Here is a 23,746-nt window from a genome sequence, read left to right on the forward strand (position 1 = left end):
TTACAGTGCAACCGTTGGAGCACCTCGTATCAGATTCAGGAAATTACCTTTTTTTTCCCTCAAATTTGATAAAAAAAAAATAGTTCACCGTTAGAAATGCTTTTATACAGAGGAAAATATGCACCACACAAGTATTGCGATGTTAACATAATCTTCTGCACGTGTGAAGCACTTCACAGCTCACACATATAGGCCTATAAAGCATCAACCATACAACAAAGTAAACCTCAGATCATCCTTGTGAGTGAGACAAACCATTTTCCATAGAAATGGAGGGTGTCAAAACCAAGCCCCTTCTTCACACACTTAGGTTCTCCCCTCTTATTGCCCCGAACCGTGTTTTCACCGTCTTTCACAGTCCCAAAAGAAAAAAAATACACACACACATCACATCACAAGTAAGACCCACTTGTTTAGAGCTCTTCTAAAACTCAAGAAATCGTATCTAAACTGGTGTACAAAGAAAAATATTTAAAACCATTAATTTAGGAGCTCTAGGAGAGCTCTAATTGGCAAGGTCTACCTGTTGATGTGATGTTTTACCCCTTTTTTATTTTTTTTTCTTTCCCTACTAACTCATTAAAGCTGGCAGTAGTGCTGCTGATTTAGTGGTCTGTATCACCACTGCATGTACAAATTAGCTCTACTTATTTTTATTAATATGACTGTTTAGAAGTTAGAAGACAGAAGGAAAATATATAATTTCACAAAAATAATGTGGTGTTTAAAGTGATAGATTCGGATCAAAGCCACATATTTCTATATAAAATAATAATATAAAATTTCATTTTCTTGCTTGTATATCGCACACGGAAGGAAAGGGAAATCAAAAATTGCCTAGAATGCAAATCTAGGGTACATATTTAAAGGGTTTAGATTGTCTGAAATTGCCCATTTAATTTGAGAGAGTATTTGAATTTTGTGAGTTCATTTTGTGCCAACCTCAGTGATTCAAATCATTTACCTTTTAAAACTTATTAGGTAGAATATTTATGTAAAAGATTAATATGATCAGATATCGACAGATATATATTTGAATTATATTTGTTTTTAAAAAAATGAACGACAGATATAATTTTAAAAATATCTATCTATTTTTTAGAATACAAATGCTATTCAACGTATAGTTACCGATATCTAATCATCTTGATTTTTTTGAAGAATATATTCTAGTAAATGAATCCTAAAAACTGAACAGGTTGGATCATTAAGATCGGTTTCAAAATAAACCCACCAAATTCAAACGCTCTCCCATATTTAGGGATTGTTTGGGAAGTGACTTTTTTGCTAAAATAGTCAAAAATCTAAATCAAGTTATCACATCATTCTCTCTATTTTTTTATACATCTTTTCTTAAAAAATTAAAAAATTAATTAAAATAACCAAATTCCCAAAAAGATGATACCATGAATCAATCTTCAAATTTGATTATAAATTTTAAATAATTTTCTGGGGGTTTTTTTTTTTTCTTCTGAGCTGTAGACCTTATTATACAGTGGAAAATATGCTCAACACGAGTATTGCCATATTTACATAATCTTTCGCACGTGTGAAGCACTTCACAGCTCACATATAGGCCTGTAAAGAATCAACCATACAACAAACTAAACCTTAGGTAATCCCTGTGAGTGAGACAAACCATTTTCCATAGAAATGGAGGGTGTCAAAACCAAGCCCCTTCTTCACACACTTACGTTCTCCCCTCTCATTGCCCCGAACCGGGTTTTCGCGGTAGTTTACACGTGTGCCATTTTGGCTCTCCTCTATCACCATGCAATCACAGTCTTCCACTCCACCACCTTACTCTCCTTCTCCATCTCCATCACCTTATTAATCTCCGATGTAATTTTAGGGTTCATGTGGGCTGCCATGCAGTCTTTTCTCATGAATCCAGTCCATCGCCAAGTTTTCCCGGAAAATCTTGAGAAAGTCATGAAAGAAAATGATTTTCAAGCTTTGGACATATTTATATGCACTGCAGATCCGTATAAAGAGCCACCGATGAGTGTCGTGAACACGGCCTTATCGGTCATGGCTTATGATTACCCGACTGAGAAGCTTTCGGTCTATGTATCGGACGATGGAGGCTCTGCCATGACTCTCTTTGCTTTCATGGAAGCTGCTAAGTTTGGAAGCCACTGGTTACCCTTTTGCAGGAGGAACAAGTTAGTAGACAGATGCCCCGATGCATATTTTAGATCAAACCATTGTCAGAGCTCTGAGGCTGAGCAAATTAAGGTAATTAGTACTAATAATATTAGTTGATTTAATTTTTCTTAGTGTTTCTATATCATCTCAATCTTGTTTGATAAGGTTGCTGCACATGGTCAAAATTCAAAATCAACGACTTAAAATATCAGGGTCATTATAATTTTTTTGAAATTTGCTGAATCATTTTTTAATTTCAAACTAAGATTTATTGATATTGGTCATTATAAAATAAAAATATCCGTTGATCTGTTTCATATATATATATATATATATTTATGTCTAAATAAGTACAAATATTTTATAATTCTTCTAAAAATGTCACTATTGTATTATTTTGAATTAATTTTATATATGAAATTTTTTGTCTTGAGTCATTTTTCTTTTTGTTTGATATATTTTTATTGAAATCTAGTCCTAGCCTTGGTTTGGCTAATTTAGTTGGGTTAAAAAAAAAAGCACAAAAACAAAGGCTTCGGTTTTTTTTTTTTTTGGAACAAAACAAAGGCTTCGTTTGGGAAGCGTTTGGGGCTTTTTTTGGGGCTTTTTTTTGACTCTTTTAGTCATAAAAAATAAAATAAGTTTTTTAATTTAATAAGACAAAATATCACATTCAACTCATAACCATTACATTCTTTCTCTCACAAAAAAATAAAAAAGCCAAAAATCCTTTCCAAACGAGACTTTTTAGCCCCCAAACTAAAATAGTTAACAAAGCCAAAAAGTCAACTTAATTCTCAAACGAACCCAAAATAAGTTAAATAAGCCAATAAAATAGAATGTCACATTTAAATCATAATTATTTTACTTTTTTTTTTACGAAAGTCAAAAAAATTAAATCAAACGAACTACCTAGTTTTAAACTAAAAAAATCATAATTCAAAAAAATTAATTAAAAAAGTCAATGTCGAAGGAGGACTTCACTTAATGCCAATTTGGTGGGGGCAACCTATAAAGTCACTCACTTAATGCCAATTTGGTGGGGGCAACCTATAAAGTCACTTTGTAAGCTTCTATGTTTGATGCGAATTTGTTACTTCACTTTGTATTTTTAATTATAATTTTGAAGCAGTTTGGTACCCTGCCTATAATTCATGTTCCAATAAATATATTAGTTTAGATAATAAAAAATATAATAAAAAATATATTTTTTTATGACCAATGAGTGAGGAGCTAATTTTCTGTTACATAGGGAGTGAGAAACCGACAAAATCCAGAAATGAAAGTTTATAAAAATCAAAACCACAGACAAAATCCAGAAATGAAAGTTTAAAAAAATCAAAACCACATGGTTCATTGCTCTCTTTCCAAGGAGCCACATATTATTTACTCAAAAACAAAAACAAAGTAATGGAGACGCAAGAATCAAATCATATATATATATATATATTAAAAAATTAGTTTAAAACTAATTTTTTAACTTTATTTAATTTTTTAAAAAAATATATAAAAAATAGAGAAGTAATAATATAATTCAAAATAGATTAAAAATTAAAAAATCACATTTTAACTATCTTTCTAAACTAACTTATATATCATCCTAGAAGGCGGGGAACATGGATGAAGATTGACCATTAGGCATTTATTTTTGCTACCCTTTGATGTAATTTGATAAGAGTAATACCCCAAATATTCTATCAAAATTTTACCAAATGTCTCACATGGGTGTGGGACCTACACAATGTGGGTTCCATGTGGGTCCCACACCCATGTAAGACATTTGATAAAATTTTTGGTAGAATTTTTAAGACCTCTAGCATTTTTGATTTGATAATCAAGGTAAGTGCAGATTAAGATTTGAGTGTGGCCCAATGATCTGTGGTCACATTATTTTAGTAATTTATAATTACATTTCAAGGTGTGATGCGCACGAAATTAGAGGTTCAAATTAATAGAGCATTGGTAAACTCTTCAATCGTCATCTATCGATACTAATATGCTAGCATTATCTTTGACCAGAAAAAAGCATGTAGGCATGAAAAGCTCAGAGATGATAAATTATTATACCAGCTCAGCTGCTGTCCAAAACTTCATGATTGTTCTCTTGTCTGTTTTCAGTATTTGAGTCTATTGGGAACAATATTACATTAACAAAAATATTATATTATTACATAAGAAAATGATATTTATCCTATTCATTTACTTTTCCTTTATACTTTTTATATGAATTTATGTAATAAATATGATATGTATGTATAAAATTTATTGCATCCTAAATTAAAATGGTACATATTATCCGATATATGAAAAGCCACTTAAGAGAGAGAAATTCAATAAACTTCTCCTAATCATATATAACATCCATCTATTGTGTACTCTAAATTTTTTTCAACTATCACTATATTGACAACTTGGCATCAAAGGGATAGGAGAGTGGGCGATGAGATCAAATAATTTTACAATTTTATATTATCTCTACTCACTAAGAAACTAAACAAGAGAGGTTAACATAGACTTTGACAAGGTTAAAGACACGTGAAATTCACAAAAACAGTCTCAAAATAAGCTAAATCGTAAATTAACTTTTGTTCCACCAACTATATAGTCTCCAAAAAAAAAGAAAAAAAAAACATTACATATCATCAGATTTTTTGTCGTTTTATATTACCGGATTGCATGACAATATCTTATTTGTCTTCATTTTTTTTTTTAATGATTATACCAATTAAAAGAAACCAAATAGACATTAATAATATATATATATAAATAGACATTAATAATATATATATATATAAAAAAAAAAAACCGATATCCGGTATCATTTTTTATAGCAACAACACTACAAATTCAGAAATTACCCAAAAATCCTAATATGTGATTTAGATTCATTTTATACATGGGTTTCATAATACACATTTTCAATTTTCACCAAACATTCCATTCTTGACCCCAAATTGGGATTGTAAGTCTGGGTTTCATAGTTATAATAAGAAGCCACTAATAGGATTGTTTAGTTATTAATTTGTTAATTTTTTTAGTCATTGAACTTCTGTCAAAGGAAATTATTAATAGAGATGGAAAATTATATTCATGTATAAAATTCATACAAAAAAACTTGATAAGAATGATATTGTAAAGAAACTCATCTTCAATGGTATTTTGTTTTAAAGTGAAAGGTCTAAAACCATATCATTATATATGAATTTTTTGTTTATATAGCATTACTCGAGATTGATTAAGCTCAACTAACACTTGACGTATTTCAATTTCAATGATTCTATGAACCCCACTTCCCCCCCCCCAAGATAACAGTTAATATATTAGTAATTAGATTACAATGCAAGTCAACACCTCTTCATATCTTCAAACTTGAAACCTCACTCGTCTTGATAACTAATTGCTCTCTCCATGACCGTTTGGGCAATTGCCGGAGGTCTATGATCCCCACTTAACTATTCCGAATTTGTCCTATCTAAAAAAATATTCATAATTTATCCCGAATGACTGTGAGTAATTAGATTGTAACTCAAGTCAACGCCTTTTCATATATTCAAACCTGAAACCTCACTCGTCTTGGTAGCTAATTGCTCTCTCCATGACCGTTTGGGCAATTGCCCGAGGTCTATGAACTCCACTTAACTATCCTGAATTTGTTCTATTTAAAAAAATATTCCTAATTTATCCTGAATGAGAGTGTATGGTTGAAATTGAATTTGTGTAATGTGATATCCATGCATAGAATAAATTTGAAGCACAAGATAATAATTTTGAATAATTTCTAAGTAATTAAGTCTAGATTTATAATATTATTATTTCATTTTAGGCAATAAGGATTTGTCGTCTAGTCTTGTAGTACTAATATTCTTTTTTTTTTGGCAAATTATGCTTTATTTCTTTATGTTTTACTTATTTTCTCACTTTAACCATTAAAGTTTTTATCTCACTTTAGTTATTCACCTTTTAAGTTTTTTCAATTTAACTCTAAAGCGAAATTCTATTTAAAATTAGATAAAAAATATCATGTTGACTGCCACGTGAGGTAAAAAATATATTATTATATTTAGATTTAAGTTTGGGTGAGGTATAGGATAAATATAAAATGTATTTTACATCATGTGATTCCTAATCCGACATAGGAGGTGTTTGTTTCAGCTTTTTAGAGTTAACTTATGACTTTTAGCTTTGAAAAAGTTATTTTGGACTGTTTGGTTAAACTTATTTCAAACAATTTCTGATTCTAACAGCTTATTTTAATTCAAAAAAGCTGATTCTGAGAAGCTGTGCACCCATTACTTCTGATTATCAGCTTCTGCTGTGGACATGTTAATTTTTTATTCTATTCTTAATTTTTTTTATTTTTTATTTTTTTAAAAATAGAAAAAGATCCAAATGGACTATAGATTATTATTTTTTATGAGAAATGTAGACAAACAAAAAATAAAAATTAATTGAAAAAACTATTTCACAGCTTATTTAACAAACACTACTAAGCAACTTAAATCTATAATCTAACAGTTACACTAAACAGATTAACAACTTCTGATTAAAGTCATAATCTATAATCTGTTAAACTATAATCTATAAGTTGTTTTAACAGCTACACCAAACGGGGCCATATTCTATCTAATTTTAAATAAAAAATAGTTTTAAAAGTAAATTAAAAAAAAACTTGAAAAATAAATAATCAAAGTAAGAAAAAAAAATTAAGAGCTAAAATGATAAAATACAGGAATCAAAGTGTAATTTAATTTTAATTTTTAATTTATTAAAATAAAATAGAATTAAATGAAATAATTAATTTTTAATTAGAAGTTGTTTAGGATGTTCTAAATAAGTACAATTTTTGACTTTTTATCAAATATGAGTTGAGTTTAAAGTAATGTGATAGAAAGATAATGTGACTTAAATAAAATAATATGACTTAAATAAAATAATGACTTTTTAACTTTTTTTAAAGATGTCAAACCTAACCTAACCGTAATCTTTTGTAATAATAACTGATAATTCAATTTATAATATATTTTTTATTATTTCTTTAATCAATAGACAGAGATTTGAAAACGTTTGACGTGTGACGATTGTGTTAATCATCAACCAACCATAGATTCAATGATGGCGGCTGGCAAAATTATTGATTAGTCCTAATCATGTCCTTAATCAATCGTTAACATTCGTCTTCTTTCATATTTTGTAATTATTAATAACCCTTTATTATAAAAAGTAAACAGTGCACTTATTTAGAACATTTCAAACAACCTCTATAAATTTATATTTAATTATTTAAAAATTATAAAAAATCATTATTTTATAATTTAAATTTATTTTATATATAAATTTTATAATATAAAAATTTAATATCAACCACACATTTTCATTCAGATAAATTTATAGCGGTTAAGGTAGACTTGAAATTAGGGTCATTGATGTGCTAAAGGCACTATTGTGCCTCAATTTGAAGTACATTATGGACTTATTTTTATGATCTGAACCGTTCATTTTATAGAGTTTGTTGAGTATTTCATATCTATCAAAAATTATATTAATCGGATATCAATAACTATATGATCAAATTACATATTTTTTATGTTATTTCTCAAAAGAAAAACTATTGTTTATTTTTTTTTTAATTATCGATCACATAGTCATTAATATTTGATTAATATAATTTTTAATAAACATAAAATACTCAATAAATTTTACAAAATAAATAATTCAAATCATAAAACTAAGTCCGATTCTTATCAATACATACTCTGACCCGGAAGACACTGCAAAAATTTACGAATACCAAGTGGCCACATGCCATTTTGTCCTTATTAGTATTTCCATTTTGTCCTTATTAGTATTTTGATTTGAGTCGTCCTAGAATCTACATACCATCAATAATGGAGCCTCTAGTCAACAATTTATGGCTCAATTTGGATGTTGGTTATAAGTGGCGTATTGGCTAAAAGTGATTTTTTTTTACCATAAATTAATTTGGGAGGTTGGTTATAAGTCAAAAGAAAAATTACAAAATTACCCTTCGTAGATGGAAAATGAAAGGGTAAAAATGTGTAATTTTTCAATTGGCTAAGGATACTTTGGTCATTTCATTATGATTTGACATTATAAACAAATATTAATAAAAAAAAGTCAAAAGTCACTTTTTACCAACTTCTCAAATCATTTGTCTAAAAAAACCAAAAGTTTGGTTAAAAGTCAAAAAATCACTTTTTACCATCTTCCCAAAATAAGCCACGACTCCGCACTTCTATTTTTTTTTGTTAAAAGTGAGTTTTTAGTTTTTTTCATTTTTTTGAATTATTTGTTTTTTTATTTTTCTATACATTTTTTTAAAAATTTTAAAAAATTAATTTTTAACCTACTTCTCAAAATAAATCTAATTATTGTTTTCTATGATTTTATTACTTACCAAAATTTAAAATAGTTAAATATTTTTTATAATAATTTTTTTAAACAGCTAAAACAAATAAATTTTTTTGAAATTAATAAAGATCAACGTATAGAATACAACAAAATAAAAGTTTGGTGAGGAATTTGTATCATTTCAAAAGGATTCTATTCCAATTAAATTGACACATAAAACAGTCTACCAATGTATTTTCCATGTTATTTGTGTAGCAACACCGCGGCGTGAGTTATGGGGTATCTAGTTTAAGAAGTTGATATTTTTTATGATAATTTTGAATTTTAATATATTATATATTTTTTATTATACTTATTTTGATATAAAATATAAAATTATTTTAAATTATAAATAGATCGCTAGGAACAATAAAAAGAAATGAATTGTTTCGGTTGAAATCCTCTTAACATGTATTTTATGCCCCGTTCACATCGGTGCAATGTGTTTATAGAACAAGAAATGACCTAATGTGGGGGTGTTTGGAAAGTTTATTGGCTAAAAAAGTCATTTATTCTTCCAAATTTTTTTTTTGTTTTAGTGATTTCTTTTTCAAAATTATATCAAAATTTTTTATTTTTTCAGTTTGTCTTATATAGACGAATCTAAACAGCCAAAAAAAATAATAATTTAAAAGCCAAAATATGCTTTAAAACTTTACTATTTTTTGCTTACCTTTTTTTTAAAATCCTTTTCGGAAATTAAAAAAAATTAAATTAAATTTTTTAATTTGTCTGGTTGAACTGAATTTAGAAACTCTATTTTTTTTTAAAAAAAAATTCAATACAAGAGAAAATAAAATAAAAAAAAATAACTTGTCTGTAGCTTTTTGTATTGCCTATTGCTGTTTATATGTAGGAAAATGAGTGAGAGCACTAATTAGTGTTATCACTAATGATGTGGCAGTGGGCCCCACTAGGAATGATTTGATGTTTTGGCCTTGGTGTTGTATTTTTTTTCTTTTTTTATTGAGTGCCATGTCATTAGTGGTCTTTTTAGAACTCCAAAATTAATGGTCTCTATCATTGTTGTTATATGTATATGTTATTCGGTGTTGATAGATAGCTCCGGAGTTGGGGCTCTAAATCCAACTCTAATAATGTCGAAAATCACACACAAATATATATATATATATATATATATAGAAAGAAAGCCATAATATCACATTAGCTGGGACCCACCACCCCTAGAGCTCCATTAGAACTCTTATTTTAGAGTTTTAAAACATTTTTGATATGTTATTTTAGTTGTCGTTTTACGTACATTTAGGGGTTGTTTGGGATGACCTAAATAAGTGTATTTTTTGTCGTTTTACGAAAAGATGTGCATAAAAGTAGAGAGATGATATAATGGAAAAAAAGATAAAAAGATGAATTATTTTTGGGTTGCCAAACTTGGCCTTAATATTAACATATCACTTGTTCTATGAACGGAATAAAATAATATATTATTTATTAAAAATATGATAATTATATGTAATTTTTTTATATTTTGTCTCTTGTAAATAAAATTTTATATATAAGTTTAAGAGTTTTATTTCAAATGTTTCTTTACTATAATATATAATATAGATATATTAAAATTATTATATTGACAATTAATAATTAAAATTATGCTTTGTTACAAAAAAAAATTACATAATTCTAATACTTCACTATTTTAGAATAAAAATATATGAATTTAAAAAAATTATCATATTGGTTTTTGAAAGGAAAATAATTAAAGAAATTTTAAAAACTTAATGAGTAAGAAAAAATAATCGTAACATGTAAAACTGTTAAAATCACGATTAAACAAGTAAATCATTCAAACAAAAAATGGTTTAGCTTAATTAGTTAAGTCAAAAGACCAACCAGTTTACACAAACTAATTAATTAAAAATTTTAAATTTTATTTTGTTAAAATTTAAACTGTCACTAAATATGGAAAACAATACATTAATTTAAATTTAAAATCGATACAATATAAATTTAAAATTATAATAATCTATCTCATAATTTATAAATTTTAAATACAAATTTAAAATTGTCATAATTATTTCATAATTTTTGAATTAAGGAGTAGTAAGAATGACATTGAGATTATCGATATATCTATATATTTTATAAAACAATACTTTTAAGGAGAGATATTATGAGAGTTTCAAAATCCCATAAAAAATTATTTTTTAAATAAAAACCTCCATATGAGATTGTAAAATAAAAGTTAAATGGAATCTAACCAGTTAGGATTTTCTTAATTGTTTAAAATTAAGAAAATCAAAAAAATGAGTATGAGATATTGTTCATAAGACTTATTACTAAAAATCTCCCTTTACTTATATAAATATGAGCACAAGATTCACTTTATGTAAGTGAAACAATTCACATTTTCTTTCTTTTTTCGATGTGAGATTGTAAAATAAAATGTAAATGGAAGCAAGCCAACGAGAATTTTCTTAATTGATTAAAATTAAGAAAAATTCAATGGAGAAGCTTGGTTTCAGTTTTTCAAAAACTGTTTTCAGAAAATTTTACTTTTTTATTTTCCGTGTTTTTTTGTTTTTACTGAATTTTTTAATATTTTGAGCAATTTTTTTTACTTTTTAAACATGCCTAACATAAATATACCTAAAAAGTAAAAAATTTGTGAAAGAAACCTTTTAAAAATTCACTAAATACAAAAAATATAAAAAAAATACGAGAATTTAGTACATTTTTTGTATTTTATGTATTTATTAATTTTTAAAAATATTTGTTCGCAAATTTTTTACTTTTTTTATACATCTAAATAAGGTGCATCTAAAAAAGTAAAAAAAATTTAAAATTTTAAAAAAATTCACTAAAAACAAAAAAACACGAAAACCAAAAAACTCAATTTTCAAAAAACTTAACTCAAAAAACTTAAACCAAACACAATAAATAATTTTATAATCAGGGTTTAGAGTTCCTAGAAGGCTTCTCTCTAAAAACTTTATTTTTCTTATATAGATAGATAGATAGATAGTGAAACAAACTTTGCTTTTTCTTCTTCTACCGATGAAGAATTATAAAATAAATCATAAACTAATTAGAGTTTTATTTTTATATGGTTAAATAGAAGTTAGCCAATGGAAATTTTTTTAATTGTTTAAAATTAATAAAATCAATATGAAAAATCACGATTAAATCGGGAAATCGGTCAAATCCAAAATGGTTCAGCCTAATCGGTTAAGTCAAATGATCAACTAACTTATACAAAAATTAATTAATTAAAATTTTTAAATGTTATTTTAATTTTAAATTTTAAATTGTCTTGAATTGAAGTATACACAATACTACATTATTAGATTCACTTTATATAAGTGAAACAACTCACTTTTTTTTTTCTTTTTCCGATGTGAGATTATAAAATAAAAGTTAACAATTATTTGGACGAAAATTTTATTTCTAATTAAGCAATTTCAGTCTTTCAATCTTTAATCAGATCAATCTTTAGTTTATTTCGAATCAAATAAATCTGAACAATATATTTTGATAAAATCGCTAAAATCATGGTTAGACCAACAAATCAATAAAATAAAAAATGAGTAAGCCTAATCGGCTTTTGAAATTTAAATTATATTAAATGATATGGGAGTATAAGATTCACTTTATATAAGTAAAATAACTCATTTTTTCCCCTTCTTTTACTGTTGTAGGAGTATCAAATAAAAGCTAGCCAATAGAAATTTTTTTAATTGTTTAAAATTAAGAAAATCAATAAAATTAGTATGAGATATTGAAACTCTCACAAGACTCCTCACTAAATGGGATAAAAGTATAATATTGCCTTTATATGAGTAAAATAACTCATTCTTCCCTTCTTTTCTCAATATGGGATTATCAAATAAAAACTAATCAATGGAGATTTTCTTAATTATTTAAAATTAAAAAAATCAATAAAATTATGAGATATTGAAATTCTCACAAAACTCCTCACTAAAGTATCATTTTCTTCATATAATAGATAGATAGATAGATTGGCTTGTTTTGACAACTCAATTAAAAGTTGTTTTTTAAACTTTTTAATTTTTTTAAATTGCAATACCTATCTATTTTTTACACATTATTTTTTTAAATAAATAAAAAAAATTAAAAAATCAATTTTTAGGCTTCGTTTGGAAAGAAGGGTTGAGTTGGGTTTGTGACAATTTTAGCTACAAAAAGATTTTAGCCTAATAAGACAAAACATTACATCTAACTCATAGTCATTACATTTTTTCTTTCACACAAAATCAAAAAAATTAAAAAAACCTTTCCCAAAAAAGACTTTTTAACCCCAAACTATAATAATCAAAAAATCAAAAAATTAACTCACTCTCCAAACCAATCCTCAAAACAAACCATTCTACAATATCTACACGTAAGAAATCATAGGGCGTGTCCTAATAAAAATCTTATGATACTTTCACTGAAATTAAAATTTTGAAAAGTGGTTTAGAACATTAAAAGAGAAGCACTAAAAAAATATTAATTTTTTTTTTCTTTTTATATTTTGTTTTGTTTTTGTTTTTTTTTTTTTTTAAGTGCACTAAAAGAGCAGCTTTAATATCATATCTATAAATTTTTTCAACAGTGATGCATACCCCCAGTGGGGTGCGACCCCCACTGGCGAAACCCAAAAAAACAAAAACAAAAAAAAAAAAGTTTTTTTTGGATCCAATTATTGAGTGCCATGGGGTCGACCCCCAGTGATGTATGAGGCATTTTCCAAATTTTTTTACTAGTAGATAAGACTGCCAAGTTGTTGGCTGTCTCACCCTCATTTGATAAGAGTACACTGCCAGGTTGTAGGCTGTCTCACCCTCATTTGATAAGAGTACAAGTTTGTTTGTTTGATTATTTATTTTTTAGTTTAAATTTGAAATTTTTAGAACAATTATCTAAAATTTTAGCCGTTTTTATTTGCCTTCAGAATCATAATTTTAATGTAAAATTTTCAATTCAGTTTCAAAATTTATAATCAAATACATAATTTAAAATTACTCAAAATTCAATTCAAAAATTAATTTTAAAACTCATAACCAAATATACAACTCAAAATTCAATTCAAAATTCTTTTGATGATATAGTGTTAAAGATGGTTAGTGATAAGATTGTTAAATTATTTTTACAAAAAATTTTAAAAAAATAATTTATATATTTAAAAAACATCTAAAACAATATATATATATATATATATATATTTAAATAACAGGTTACAATTGTAAAAAAAAATGTACCGTTCTAGTCAATCAACCAGACGTTTGAGAAGATGTCTGGGAGGATGACCGAAAGGATGTCCGGGCGGACAACCGGGTAAACCCAATCCGTTTTTTAAAAATTTAAAATTAAAAATTTCACGCTCAAAACTTATAACTAAATAAATTTTCTTTTTTCAAAACTCAATTCATAATTCCACACTCAAATCACAACTTTAAAAAGAGAATCACAATTTCAAAACTAAACCAAATACAATCTTTATTTTTCTAAGCATAAGAATAATGATAATTCAAAAATTATACTATTATTTCTATTTATTTGCCTATCTATTCATTTATTTGTCGATATGTTTACTACAAGTCATCACTGACTTTTTTGGTGAATATTTTTTATCACATTAACTCGCGATTGACAGTGGTTAAGGATTGACAATAGTGTGTGAAAATATTGTAGCCCTGATGGCTATATTCATTAAGGGACTAGACTGTCTCCGGTCTATATCTGGGACAGTTCGATTCAGTTTGATCTATTAGATTTATTTTTTGGTTCTTTTTCGATAATCAGAATCGTTTACATTTTAGTATTTGTTGAGTACATTATTCTTAGAAAAAACACGTTAATTGGATAACGGATATTATGTATTCGAATCACTTTTGTATAGAAAAAAAAAATGAACGGTCAGAAAATTAACAGTTCATAAAAAAGTAAACCGAATACATAGTATCCGTTATCCGATCGACGTAATTTTTTACAGGGATAAAGTAATCAACAAATCTTAAAATGTGAACGATTCGGATTATCGAAAAGGGGCCCAAAAGTGGGCTCAATGGGCCAGACTGGACCCTCTAGTGGCAAGCCCCAACAATTCATTAAACAGTGTAAGGATCTTCTGTCCCCAAATAATCCTGTCCCCCTATCTCAATTCATTCAAAATCATTGGATATGTCTTGAAATTTTCACATCTTGAAATTTTTATATGATCCAATGATTGTGAGTGAATTAAGACAAGATGACAGGATTATTTGGGGACAAAGAATCCTTGCTGCATTAAATATATCTTTGACAACAAAACAAAGTATTGAATTTAATACCATATATACCTATAAAAATGAACTTATCACTAATTTTTTTTTTTTTTTGTCACTATAAAATTTTGTACTAACTGTTGTGCAACTAACCACAGCCAAAACTGGAAGTGGGACGCTGCTGCGCAGCCCGCGCAGCAGCATCTGTTGTGCTGCAATTTGGGCCTATTTCGGGGCCCATTTTTATAATCTGAACCGTTCACATTTTAGAATACGTCAAGTAGAACATATATGAAAAAAATCAAGTTAATCGGATATCGTTTACCTATTCATCCACTCACATTTGTATTCATTTTAATCAAGCTAAAATACATTTGTATTTATTTTTGTAGATATAAATGTGTGTGGATGAATGCGTAAACAATATCCGATTAACTTCATTTTTTTGCAGGCATGTTCTACTTGACGTATTCTAAAATGTGAACGGTTCGGATTATCAAAATAAACCCCGAAATGGGCTCAAATTACCGCACAACAGACACTGTTGCGCGGGCTGCGCAGCAGCGTCCCCATATCCGGCCAAAACCATGCAAATAGTTGTTCATTGGACCACATCATATCTAGAAGTGGGATTTTGATTCTCTCAATAAATTTTTTTTATATCATTTTATATGATTAAAGTGTATCATTAAAATTTAAAATTAATAGTTATAATTAAATTTGTCTTAATTATTTTTTATTTTAAAAAAAATATGTTAATGTGAAATTTTAAGTGTCACTGATTATGAAAGGGAAATCTCCGTTCTGAACTAATCACGTGATAGAGAGAGATTTTTTGAGTGAAGGACAGAGGAGATCGGAAAAAAAAATTCTCTGCCTACCTAGATGACTAAAAATGTATCATTCAAAGCTTGATACACCTCAATATTTTTAATCACCTCTGTATTTTTAAAATTTTTTTGAATCATGTTATAGATGATGTATGAAAGCATGAAGGCAAGGGTGGAGAATGTAGTTGAGAAAGGGAAGGTTGGGGATGAGTACATCACGAACCAACAACAACGTGAGGCTTTCAACAAATGGACTTCTCAAGGATTTACTCGCCAAGACCATCCTACTGTTATTCAGGTTAATCTACCATTCTTATCCAATTTTACTGTCCCTTTCATTTCCAATTTTTTTTAATTTTTTGTTTGGATCGTAAATGTAATTTATGAAAAGGAATACAAAGTATAAGGGGGGGAAAATGTTGTTGGGGGCACGGATGGAACCAGAATTTCATTATCAGGGGTCAAAAGATTTTTTTTTTTTCACCATATACACAAAATACACATGTATGTATATATATACATAAAAAAATTAAATACCATAGAAGTTATTTCTAACAGGATGAATAATGTGCGGGGAGCAAATATTCAGGCAAGTTCGCACTCCTTTCTTCCAAGTTCCTGTCTGTCCGATCAACCTACGAGCACAACGGCGGTGAGCTACCCGACGGTGTATAGCCGGAAAACCCCTCTGATGATCAAGTTAGACACACACACAGGGATAGAGAGAGAGATAGGACTGAGTTATGTTTAGTGTTTTTCTCACCAAATTGTGTCATCTGCCAAGCATGGGGGGCGCAGACATGCTTATATACCTTCTGCGCCCCAAATCTACTTCCAATGATCTCTCGACACGTGGTACTGCTATTCCATCTGTCAGCACAAATCTTGTTGAACATCACCTAACCCGACTGCTAGCCCACTCTACTGGGAGCTCGGCAGCCGGGCTGCAGCATCTCGGCTGTCAACGGCCGTGTTGTGCAGTTGGCCAGAGCGCTCCACTCGCTGCGCTCCGTTTCGACAGAGCTCGGTTGCATCCCGGCATTGCCGAGCTCGGGACAGCTCACGCTGGTTTACCATCGGCCTTCCTGCCGAGCTAACTCTTGGACCGTGGAACAACCACGCGTCGCTTGGCGCCGAACATCCCGCTTGACCGGCTTCTAAATCGTGAAGCCAAACAGCCCGGTCCAACCACGCCTTCCCTTATTCGAGCAAAACCTCTAAGGATGGGGCCGTGTTACCGCGGCCTAACCTTGTTCGGCCAAATCCGTCCGGCCCAAACCTGTCTGGCCATTATCATGGCCCAAACCAGATCATAAATCTTCCTCTCAAATAAGTTTTTTTAATGTAAAAGAGAAAGAGAATTCAAGATAGAAGAAGAATGACATATATATTTTTTAAACTAGAAGGTTATTTTATATATAAAATGATATATATATATATATATATATATATATATATGTTTAAAATTTTATGACAAATAATAATATTCATAGAAACAAGAGAGTCATGACCCTCATAGTTTTTTTCCTAGTTCCGTCCCTGGTTGAGAGTGAAAGTGGTGCTTGGTTTGAGACAGTAATTCTTGGGCCAAGCCTACTTTAATTTAAGAGTAGGCAAATTTGGGCAAAAAAATTATATTTTCATAATTTAATCTAGGATTATTTTAAAATACACACTTTTAAAGAAGTGTTTACTATATGTAAGTTATGATATTTGTGGTGTTAATTTTTACAAATGTCATAACTAAATTATTTTCATTTATAATTAAATAAAAAACATAATGAGTTATAACTAAATACATACAAGGCATAATCAAAATAATCATCACAATAAATCATAACCGACATCATAATTATAACCAATAGTTATAACTAAACACTAGGCATAACAAGAGCTCATAATTAAGTTAACCAACACCACAATAGATCATAACCAAAAATTACAAAAATCATAACGAAACATATATTATAGAATTTTCTTTTTAATCTATTATGTGAGATAAAATAATACACTTTTAATATACAAATTTAATCATAGTATTGTGTGTGGTCTAAGTTTAACACTAGCTTCACATCAATGTGTTTACAAGCACTACACCTGGGTAATGAAAAGCAGGTTTTGTTGGAGATTGGGAGAGACAAAGACATCACAGGCGAATCAATGCCAAATCTTATCTATGTATCCAGACACAAAAGCAAAACGTCCCCACATCACTTTAAGGCTGGTGCTCTCAATGCCCTTGTAAGTTTTTCCTTTTACTTCTCAGCAATTTTGGGTATGGTATTCATTTTGTTTTGCCTAACAAAATGAAAAAAATATATATGTACCAATTCATAATGATGATGTCACGTGATATTTTATTGAAAAATGCAATCCTTCTAAATAAATTTATGTTGAATTAATTATGAGAATGACATAGCAGTGATAATTTTGTAAATAAAATATGCATTTTGATGTGTGTTAAGTTTTAAAGTGATAGGTTGACAACTCAACTTATTATTTTGTACATATTTTGTAAGGGTTTAACTTATTTCAAGTTGGCTATTTCAACTTGAAGAACGTTTGGGCTTGTTAGGTTTATTTTATGACCGATTTCGATAATTTGAATCGTTTATTTTTTAAAATTTGTTGAGTAGAATATTCATATAAAAAATCAAGATGATTGGATATCAATAACTATATGTTTAAATTAAATTTGTATTATAAAAAATAAATTTATTTATTTATTTATTTTTTTGATTGAAGAAACTCAACTGCATTGAAACAAAATCAAGCAGATTAGCAAGCTCTAATGGAGTGTGCCTCACCCAATCAGGAGGGAGGGAACCCCTAAGCCCAGCTCTGGCAACTCAATGAGCCACACCATTTGCCTCTCTTGGGCACCACTTGAAAGACCAAACTCCAAAATAGACTTATCAAGCTTAAACGCTCTCTCAAATTAAGATGACAATTTGAAAGACCAACTCCAAATTACATTTGTTGTTTATTTTTTTAAAACAAATATGATTCAAACTTATAGTTACCGATATCCAATCACCTTAATCTTTTACGTGAATATTCTTTTCAACAAGTCCTAAAAAATAAACGATTGGGATCACTAAAATCGGTATTAGAAAAAATTCTTTTTCTAGAATTAAGATTTCATCCCAAAAACGTACTATTCCCTCTCTTATGCTTTCATACTTTTAAATTTTTAAAATTTAAAATTAAATTATGTGATTATAAATAATAAGATTAGGAGACATTTTTTAAGGCAAAAAATTCCAGCACCTTTTCCATAAAGGTTCACATTGCATATGTACTATAACAATCATTTGTCAAGTGACCTCTGAATAGAAGTCAATGGCCATGTTGAGAGAGATTCTATCACAAATGATCGATGAGCATGTTTAACTAAGGAAAATCATTATACAAGAACTTACTATTTAGATTAAAAGTATGAACTAGAATAATGAATATAACTTAAAATGATGGATCAGAAAAAGTCACATTATTTTATATAAAATGCATATACAAAAATTTTGTTTGTACAGTTAATTATCTCTTAAATCTTCTTTTTAAGATTAAAATAAAGCAAAATCTTTAAGATTCTAAAACAGCACTTTTAAATTTATATCTAAGTGAATTGTTATATATCATTTATTGATTTGTTAAAGAATGAACAAATTAAGACCCAATGTTGTGGTGTTTTAAGACTGACATCATTTAAAATAAAACATATATATAGGTTGCTTCAAAAATAAATAAAAGATAAATTATAAATATATCTTTTAAAATTTTCTTAAAATACGGATTGATCCATGTAGTTTAAAAAATTATAAATATCCATTTGTTAGAATTTTTTAATAAAATTAACCAAAAAAATAAAATTCTTAAATGCTCTCTTAGAGCATCAGCATCAGCCTCTTTGAAGCTATTGTAGAGAGCAAAAACTATAAATATGTGATCCGTTAGACTCGCTATATCTTTCGTTCATTTTGCCAACACTACAGTTCCTCCCCTGATAAAGCGAGGTATTGTTCATCGCTACAACAAGTGGATTAGGTGTTATTGGAAGTCCAGTTGGTCAATGGCAATTTTTTTTTTTGGGGGGGCATTTTTTTAATTAATTGTTTGGCTAGCAACTCATCAATTTAATAAAAAAAGAAACAATAACAAATACAATAAGAAAATAATATTTTAATAGAATTGAGTTAGAATAGAGAGTTTGATACAATTGGTACTAAAAATGTGACTAGCTAAAATAGTAACATAGCTTTTTAAGCTCTAATTTGACTAAGAATTTGAAGAGATTGGTGTGGATGCTCTTATACAATGATAAAATTGCCTGTATTAAAATAAATTTATAACATTATTAAAAATTATTATTTGACTTGATATTTTATTAATAAAAGGGACAATTTATGAAATTAGAAATTTCAAAGAACGGATGTAATTTTTAGAATTACAAAGACAAATTGTATTTTAAGCAAACTTCAAAATACGTGTTTATAATTTATCCATCAATAATAAATAAATAAGTTGTTGATAATGTTTTTTTAATTTTAAGTTTATTTATTTATTTTTGAAGGTTCGAGTATCAGGAATCATGACAAATGCTCCTATAATCCTGACCCTAGATTGTGACATGTATTCCAATGATCCCCAAACGCCTCACCGCATGTTATGTTTCTTCTCGGACCCTAAACTTAGGCCCAATTTAGGGTACGTTCAGTTTCCTCAGATCTTTCATGGGCTCAACAAGGACGATATTTATGCTTGTGAGTTTAAACGTGTGTTCCAAACCAATCCTACGGGACTGGACGGTCTGCTAGGCCCAAGTCATGTTGGGACTGGATGCTTTTTCTCTCGCCGAGTTTTTTTTGGAGGCCCATCATCTTTTCTGGCTCCCGAAATCCCCGAATTGAGGCCGGACCATGTGGTAAGCAAGCCCATCCAAGCAAAACAAGTATTGGCATTGGCACACCAGGTTGCAGATTGCAAGTATGAGAACCAGACCAATTGGGGTTCCAAGGTAAGCTTGTTAATTAAATTTGAATTACACATTTTTTTTTTAATTTTTTTTTTTTTTTTTTGGTGGATAAATCACACCAACATTTACTGAAGTTTCAAAAAATTATAGTAAGTCTTCATAAATTTGATTTATTAAAATTGAGTTTCCCTAGGTTGCGTTTGGATTATGAATTTACATATAGATTTAGAAAGGAAATGAAAAGATGAGAAAAATGTGTATGAAATATAAGCTAATTTTTTTTCTCTTTTTCTATCGCCTTTTCCTTTGTCTTTTAAATTCCTACCTAAATTCATGATCCAAAAGCAACCCTAAGGTTTTTAATTCACATAACAATTAACCCATTTTTTATTGGTAATTGGTAAGTCATATGTATGAAAAAATGATATTGTCATCTGTTTTACATTGAAATATATATATATATATATATATGTATATATTAGCATGTTTATTATTTTATCTTCACAATATGTGCATTAATTTTGGTTCTTTTGACCTTACTAAAAAGGAGGTCAATAGATTCGCCAAAACTGATTTCTCTAAAACTCAGAGAAGATAACTGTAATTTACCCTATTTTTTTCTCTAAAACTGTAGGATTTACTGTTACTATTATTGTTATTAAAACATTGACTTGGTTGCAAAATATGCAGTTGGGCTTCAGATATGGGTCACTGGTGGAGGACTACTATACTGGTTATAGGCTGCAATGTGAGGGGTGGAAGTCTGTGTTTTGCCATCCAAATAGAGCAGCATTTTTAGGGGATGTACCCATAACCCTCAATGATGTCCTAAGTCAAACCAAGAGATGGTGTGTGGGCCTACTTGAGGTGAGCTTCTCCAAATATTGTCCATTAACTTTTGGTTCCAAGGCTATGGGGCCTCTAATGGGTCTTTGCTATGCACACTATGCTTTCTGGCCCATTTGGTCAATTCCAATCACCATATATGCTTTCCTCCCTCAGCTCACTCTCCTCAACGGAATCTCCATCTTCCCTAAGGTATGTACCTACCTCCACTAGTCAATTCAGTTCTACTTGATCCAATAATTTTGTATAGTCTTCAATAAATTGATATCAATGACAAAGAAAAATCTATATACACATAATTAAATTACAAAAATCCTACATGATGAGCAGAAATATAATATATATATAGAGAGAGAAAAAATATTAAGAAACTTGAAGCATTTAAAATTTCAATATATAGTATTGATTTAAACTTTGTGTATGATGATCCAAACTCTCTAATTCACATATTTCAAATTCATAACACTTTTTTAGTATTTACATAGCATTATTGCATGTTAAGCCCACATTGGGTAAAAATAATAAGGATAATAGGGTAAGTACCCTCTATCCCCAAATATCTATATTCCTCTCTCCTAATAAGGATATAGCATTATTTCTTTTTTTTTTTTTTTCCTCTCTCTCTTAAGTTGGTGCCTTGCCGACTTCTTGCACAGCCTTGAAGCTACACAGATTATACTCTTTTGGTGCTGTGCTATGTCGGTTGCACATGATTTGCTTGTTTCCATGTGTCAATCTAGTTGGGAGGTGGGATTAGCGCTATGATACATCTCACTGTTTAGCTCCCTTTTTGTATTCTCTTTCACATCTTTAATAAAAATTTCTTTGCCATTCAAAAAAAAAAAAAAATTAACTGAAACTAATGTAAAACTAATGTAAATTGTGTGACCACACAAAGATAAACAACGTAAAATATACATTTTAGTGTAAAAGATTTGACTGTCGCCTTTTTTTCATCTATATGATTAACAAATTTTTGATGAAAACACGATTAAATATAATGTGAATTAAAATTTTAAGGGAGCTCATTGTAATTATATCAAACTCATGAGATTTTGTTGTATTTTCTTCAAACCTTAAGGGATGTAGTGTAGGGTTTTTTGTTCTTATAATTTTCTGTTATTCTATTTTATGTATGTAAACTAACCCTAAATTGTAATTAAACTAATGTTACAGGTTTCGGATAACTGGTTTTTCTTGTACATTTTTCTATTTATTGGGAGCTATGGACAAGATTGTCTTGACTGCATCTTAGCCAAAGGAACATTTCAAAGGTGGTGGAGTGATCAAAGGATGTGGATGGTGAGGGGAGTCACATGTCACATGTTTGGATTAATAGAATTCGTATCGAAGTACTTAGGCATTGCCACACAGGGATTCAATGTCACCAGCAAAGTAGTAGACAATGAACAGGGCAAAAGGTATGATCAAGGGACATTTGAGTTTGGAGTTGAGTCGCCCATGTTTGTGTCACTAGCAGTAGCAGCAATAATCAATTTAATCGCGTTTGTTGGAGGGTTGATCGGAGTTTTGAGGGGCAAGAACTCAGACGGACTGTTTGGTCAATTGTTGATTTCAGGTTTTGTGGTGTTGAATTGTTGCCCAGTTTATGAGGCTATGGTGTTGAGGACTGATAAAGGAAGGATGCCTACTAAGACTACCATCATTTCCACATTTCTTGCATGGGCTCTATACACAGCAGCTTCTCTTATCCTAAAGATGTGAAATTAAAGGGGGGGTTATATTGTTTTACTTTTCATTTTATAGAAAATGAAGAGATAGAGAACTTGAATTGCATGTAATCCTGATTAACTAGGGACATAATTTGGGGAATACTGGTTTATTGTAAACTACGTGATTTTGTCGGCATTATTGCCTATTTAAGATTGTGTTTGGCCTTGTGATTCATAATAAAATAAAATAAAAATTAAAAAAAAAAATGCTAGATACTAACAATCTAAGTTAACTAACATTTTTGTTCCAAAAAAAAAAAAAAAAAAAGAAGTGAACTAACATTTGGTGATTATTGCCTATTTTGTGGTGTTAGTGATCCTAACATTTTGTTGCAATTCATGAGTACCTTTGACATGCATTCTCTGATCTACTACTAATAATGATTGTGTATGAAACGTGTATAGAGAAGTATTTTATGACATTAGGAACTAAGAAAAATAATAAGAGTATTGTTATTCATGTCTAAAAATTAGATCTGCTTTCTAGACTCAGTGATGTATTCAGAAGATAATTGGTTGATAATTAGAGAATATTTAATTATCAACCAATCATCTTCTTGACACATTACTGAGTTTAAAAAATAG

General features: G+C 29.0%; 1 protein-coding gene across 1 annotated transcript; it reads left to right on the forward strand.

Moving 5' to 3' along the window:
• The first annotated feature begins 1,519 nt into the window (after positions 1-1,519).
• On the forward strand, positions 1,520-23,368 carry LOC114311636 (cellulose synthase-like protein G3). The gene is made up of 6 exons (XM_028257762.2): positions 1,520-2,238; positions 15,756-15,908; positions 17,726-17,851; positions 20,181-20,624; positions 21,273-21,620; positions 22,605-23,368. The coding sequence occupies exons 1-6, from the start codon at positions 1,654-1,656 to the stop codon at positions 23,151-23,153; spliced, it is 2,205 nt and encodes a 734-aa protein (XP_028113563.2). The 5' UTR covers positions 1,520-1,653; the 3' UTR covers positions 23,154-23,368.
• Positions 23,369-23,746: the final 378 nt, after the last annotated feature.

This window comes from Camellia sinensis, chromosome 13, assembly GCF_055761805.1.
Source record: "Camellia sinensis isolate YWXY chromosome 13, ASM5576180v1, whole genome shotgun sequence".
Classification (NCBI taxonomy): domain Eukaryota; kingdom Viridiplantae; phylum Streptophyta; class Magnoliopsida; order Ericales; family Theaceae; genus Camellia; species Camellia sinensis.

Excerpts from the sequence above, each read along its gene's own strand:
- LOC114311636 (XM_028257762.2), top strand. The coding sequence starts at position 1,654 with ATGGAGGGTGTCAAAACCAAGCCCCTTCTTCACACACTTACGTTCTCC. Across the intron at positions 15,909-17,725 it reads ACCATCCTACTGTTATTCAG|GTTTTGTTGGAGATTGGGAG; the intron begins GTTAATCTACCA and ends AATGAAAAGCAG. Across the intron at positions 20,625-21,272 it reads AGACCAATTGGGGTTCCAAG|TTGGGCTTCAGATATGGGTC; the intron begins GTAAGCTTGTTA and ends CAAAATATGCAG.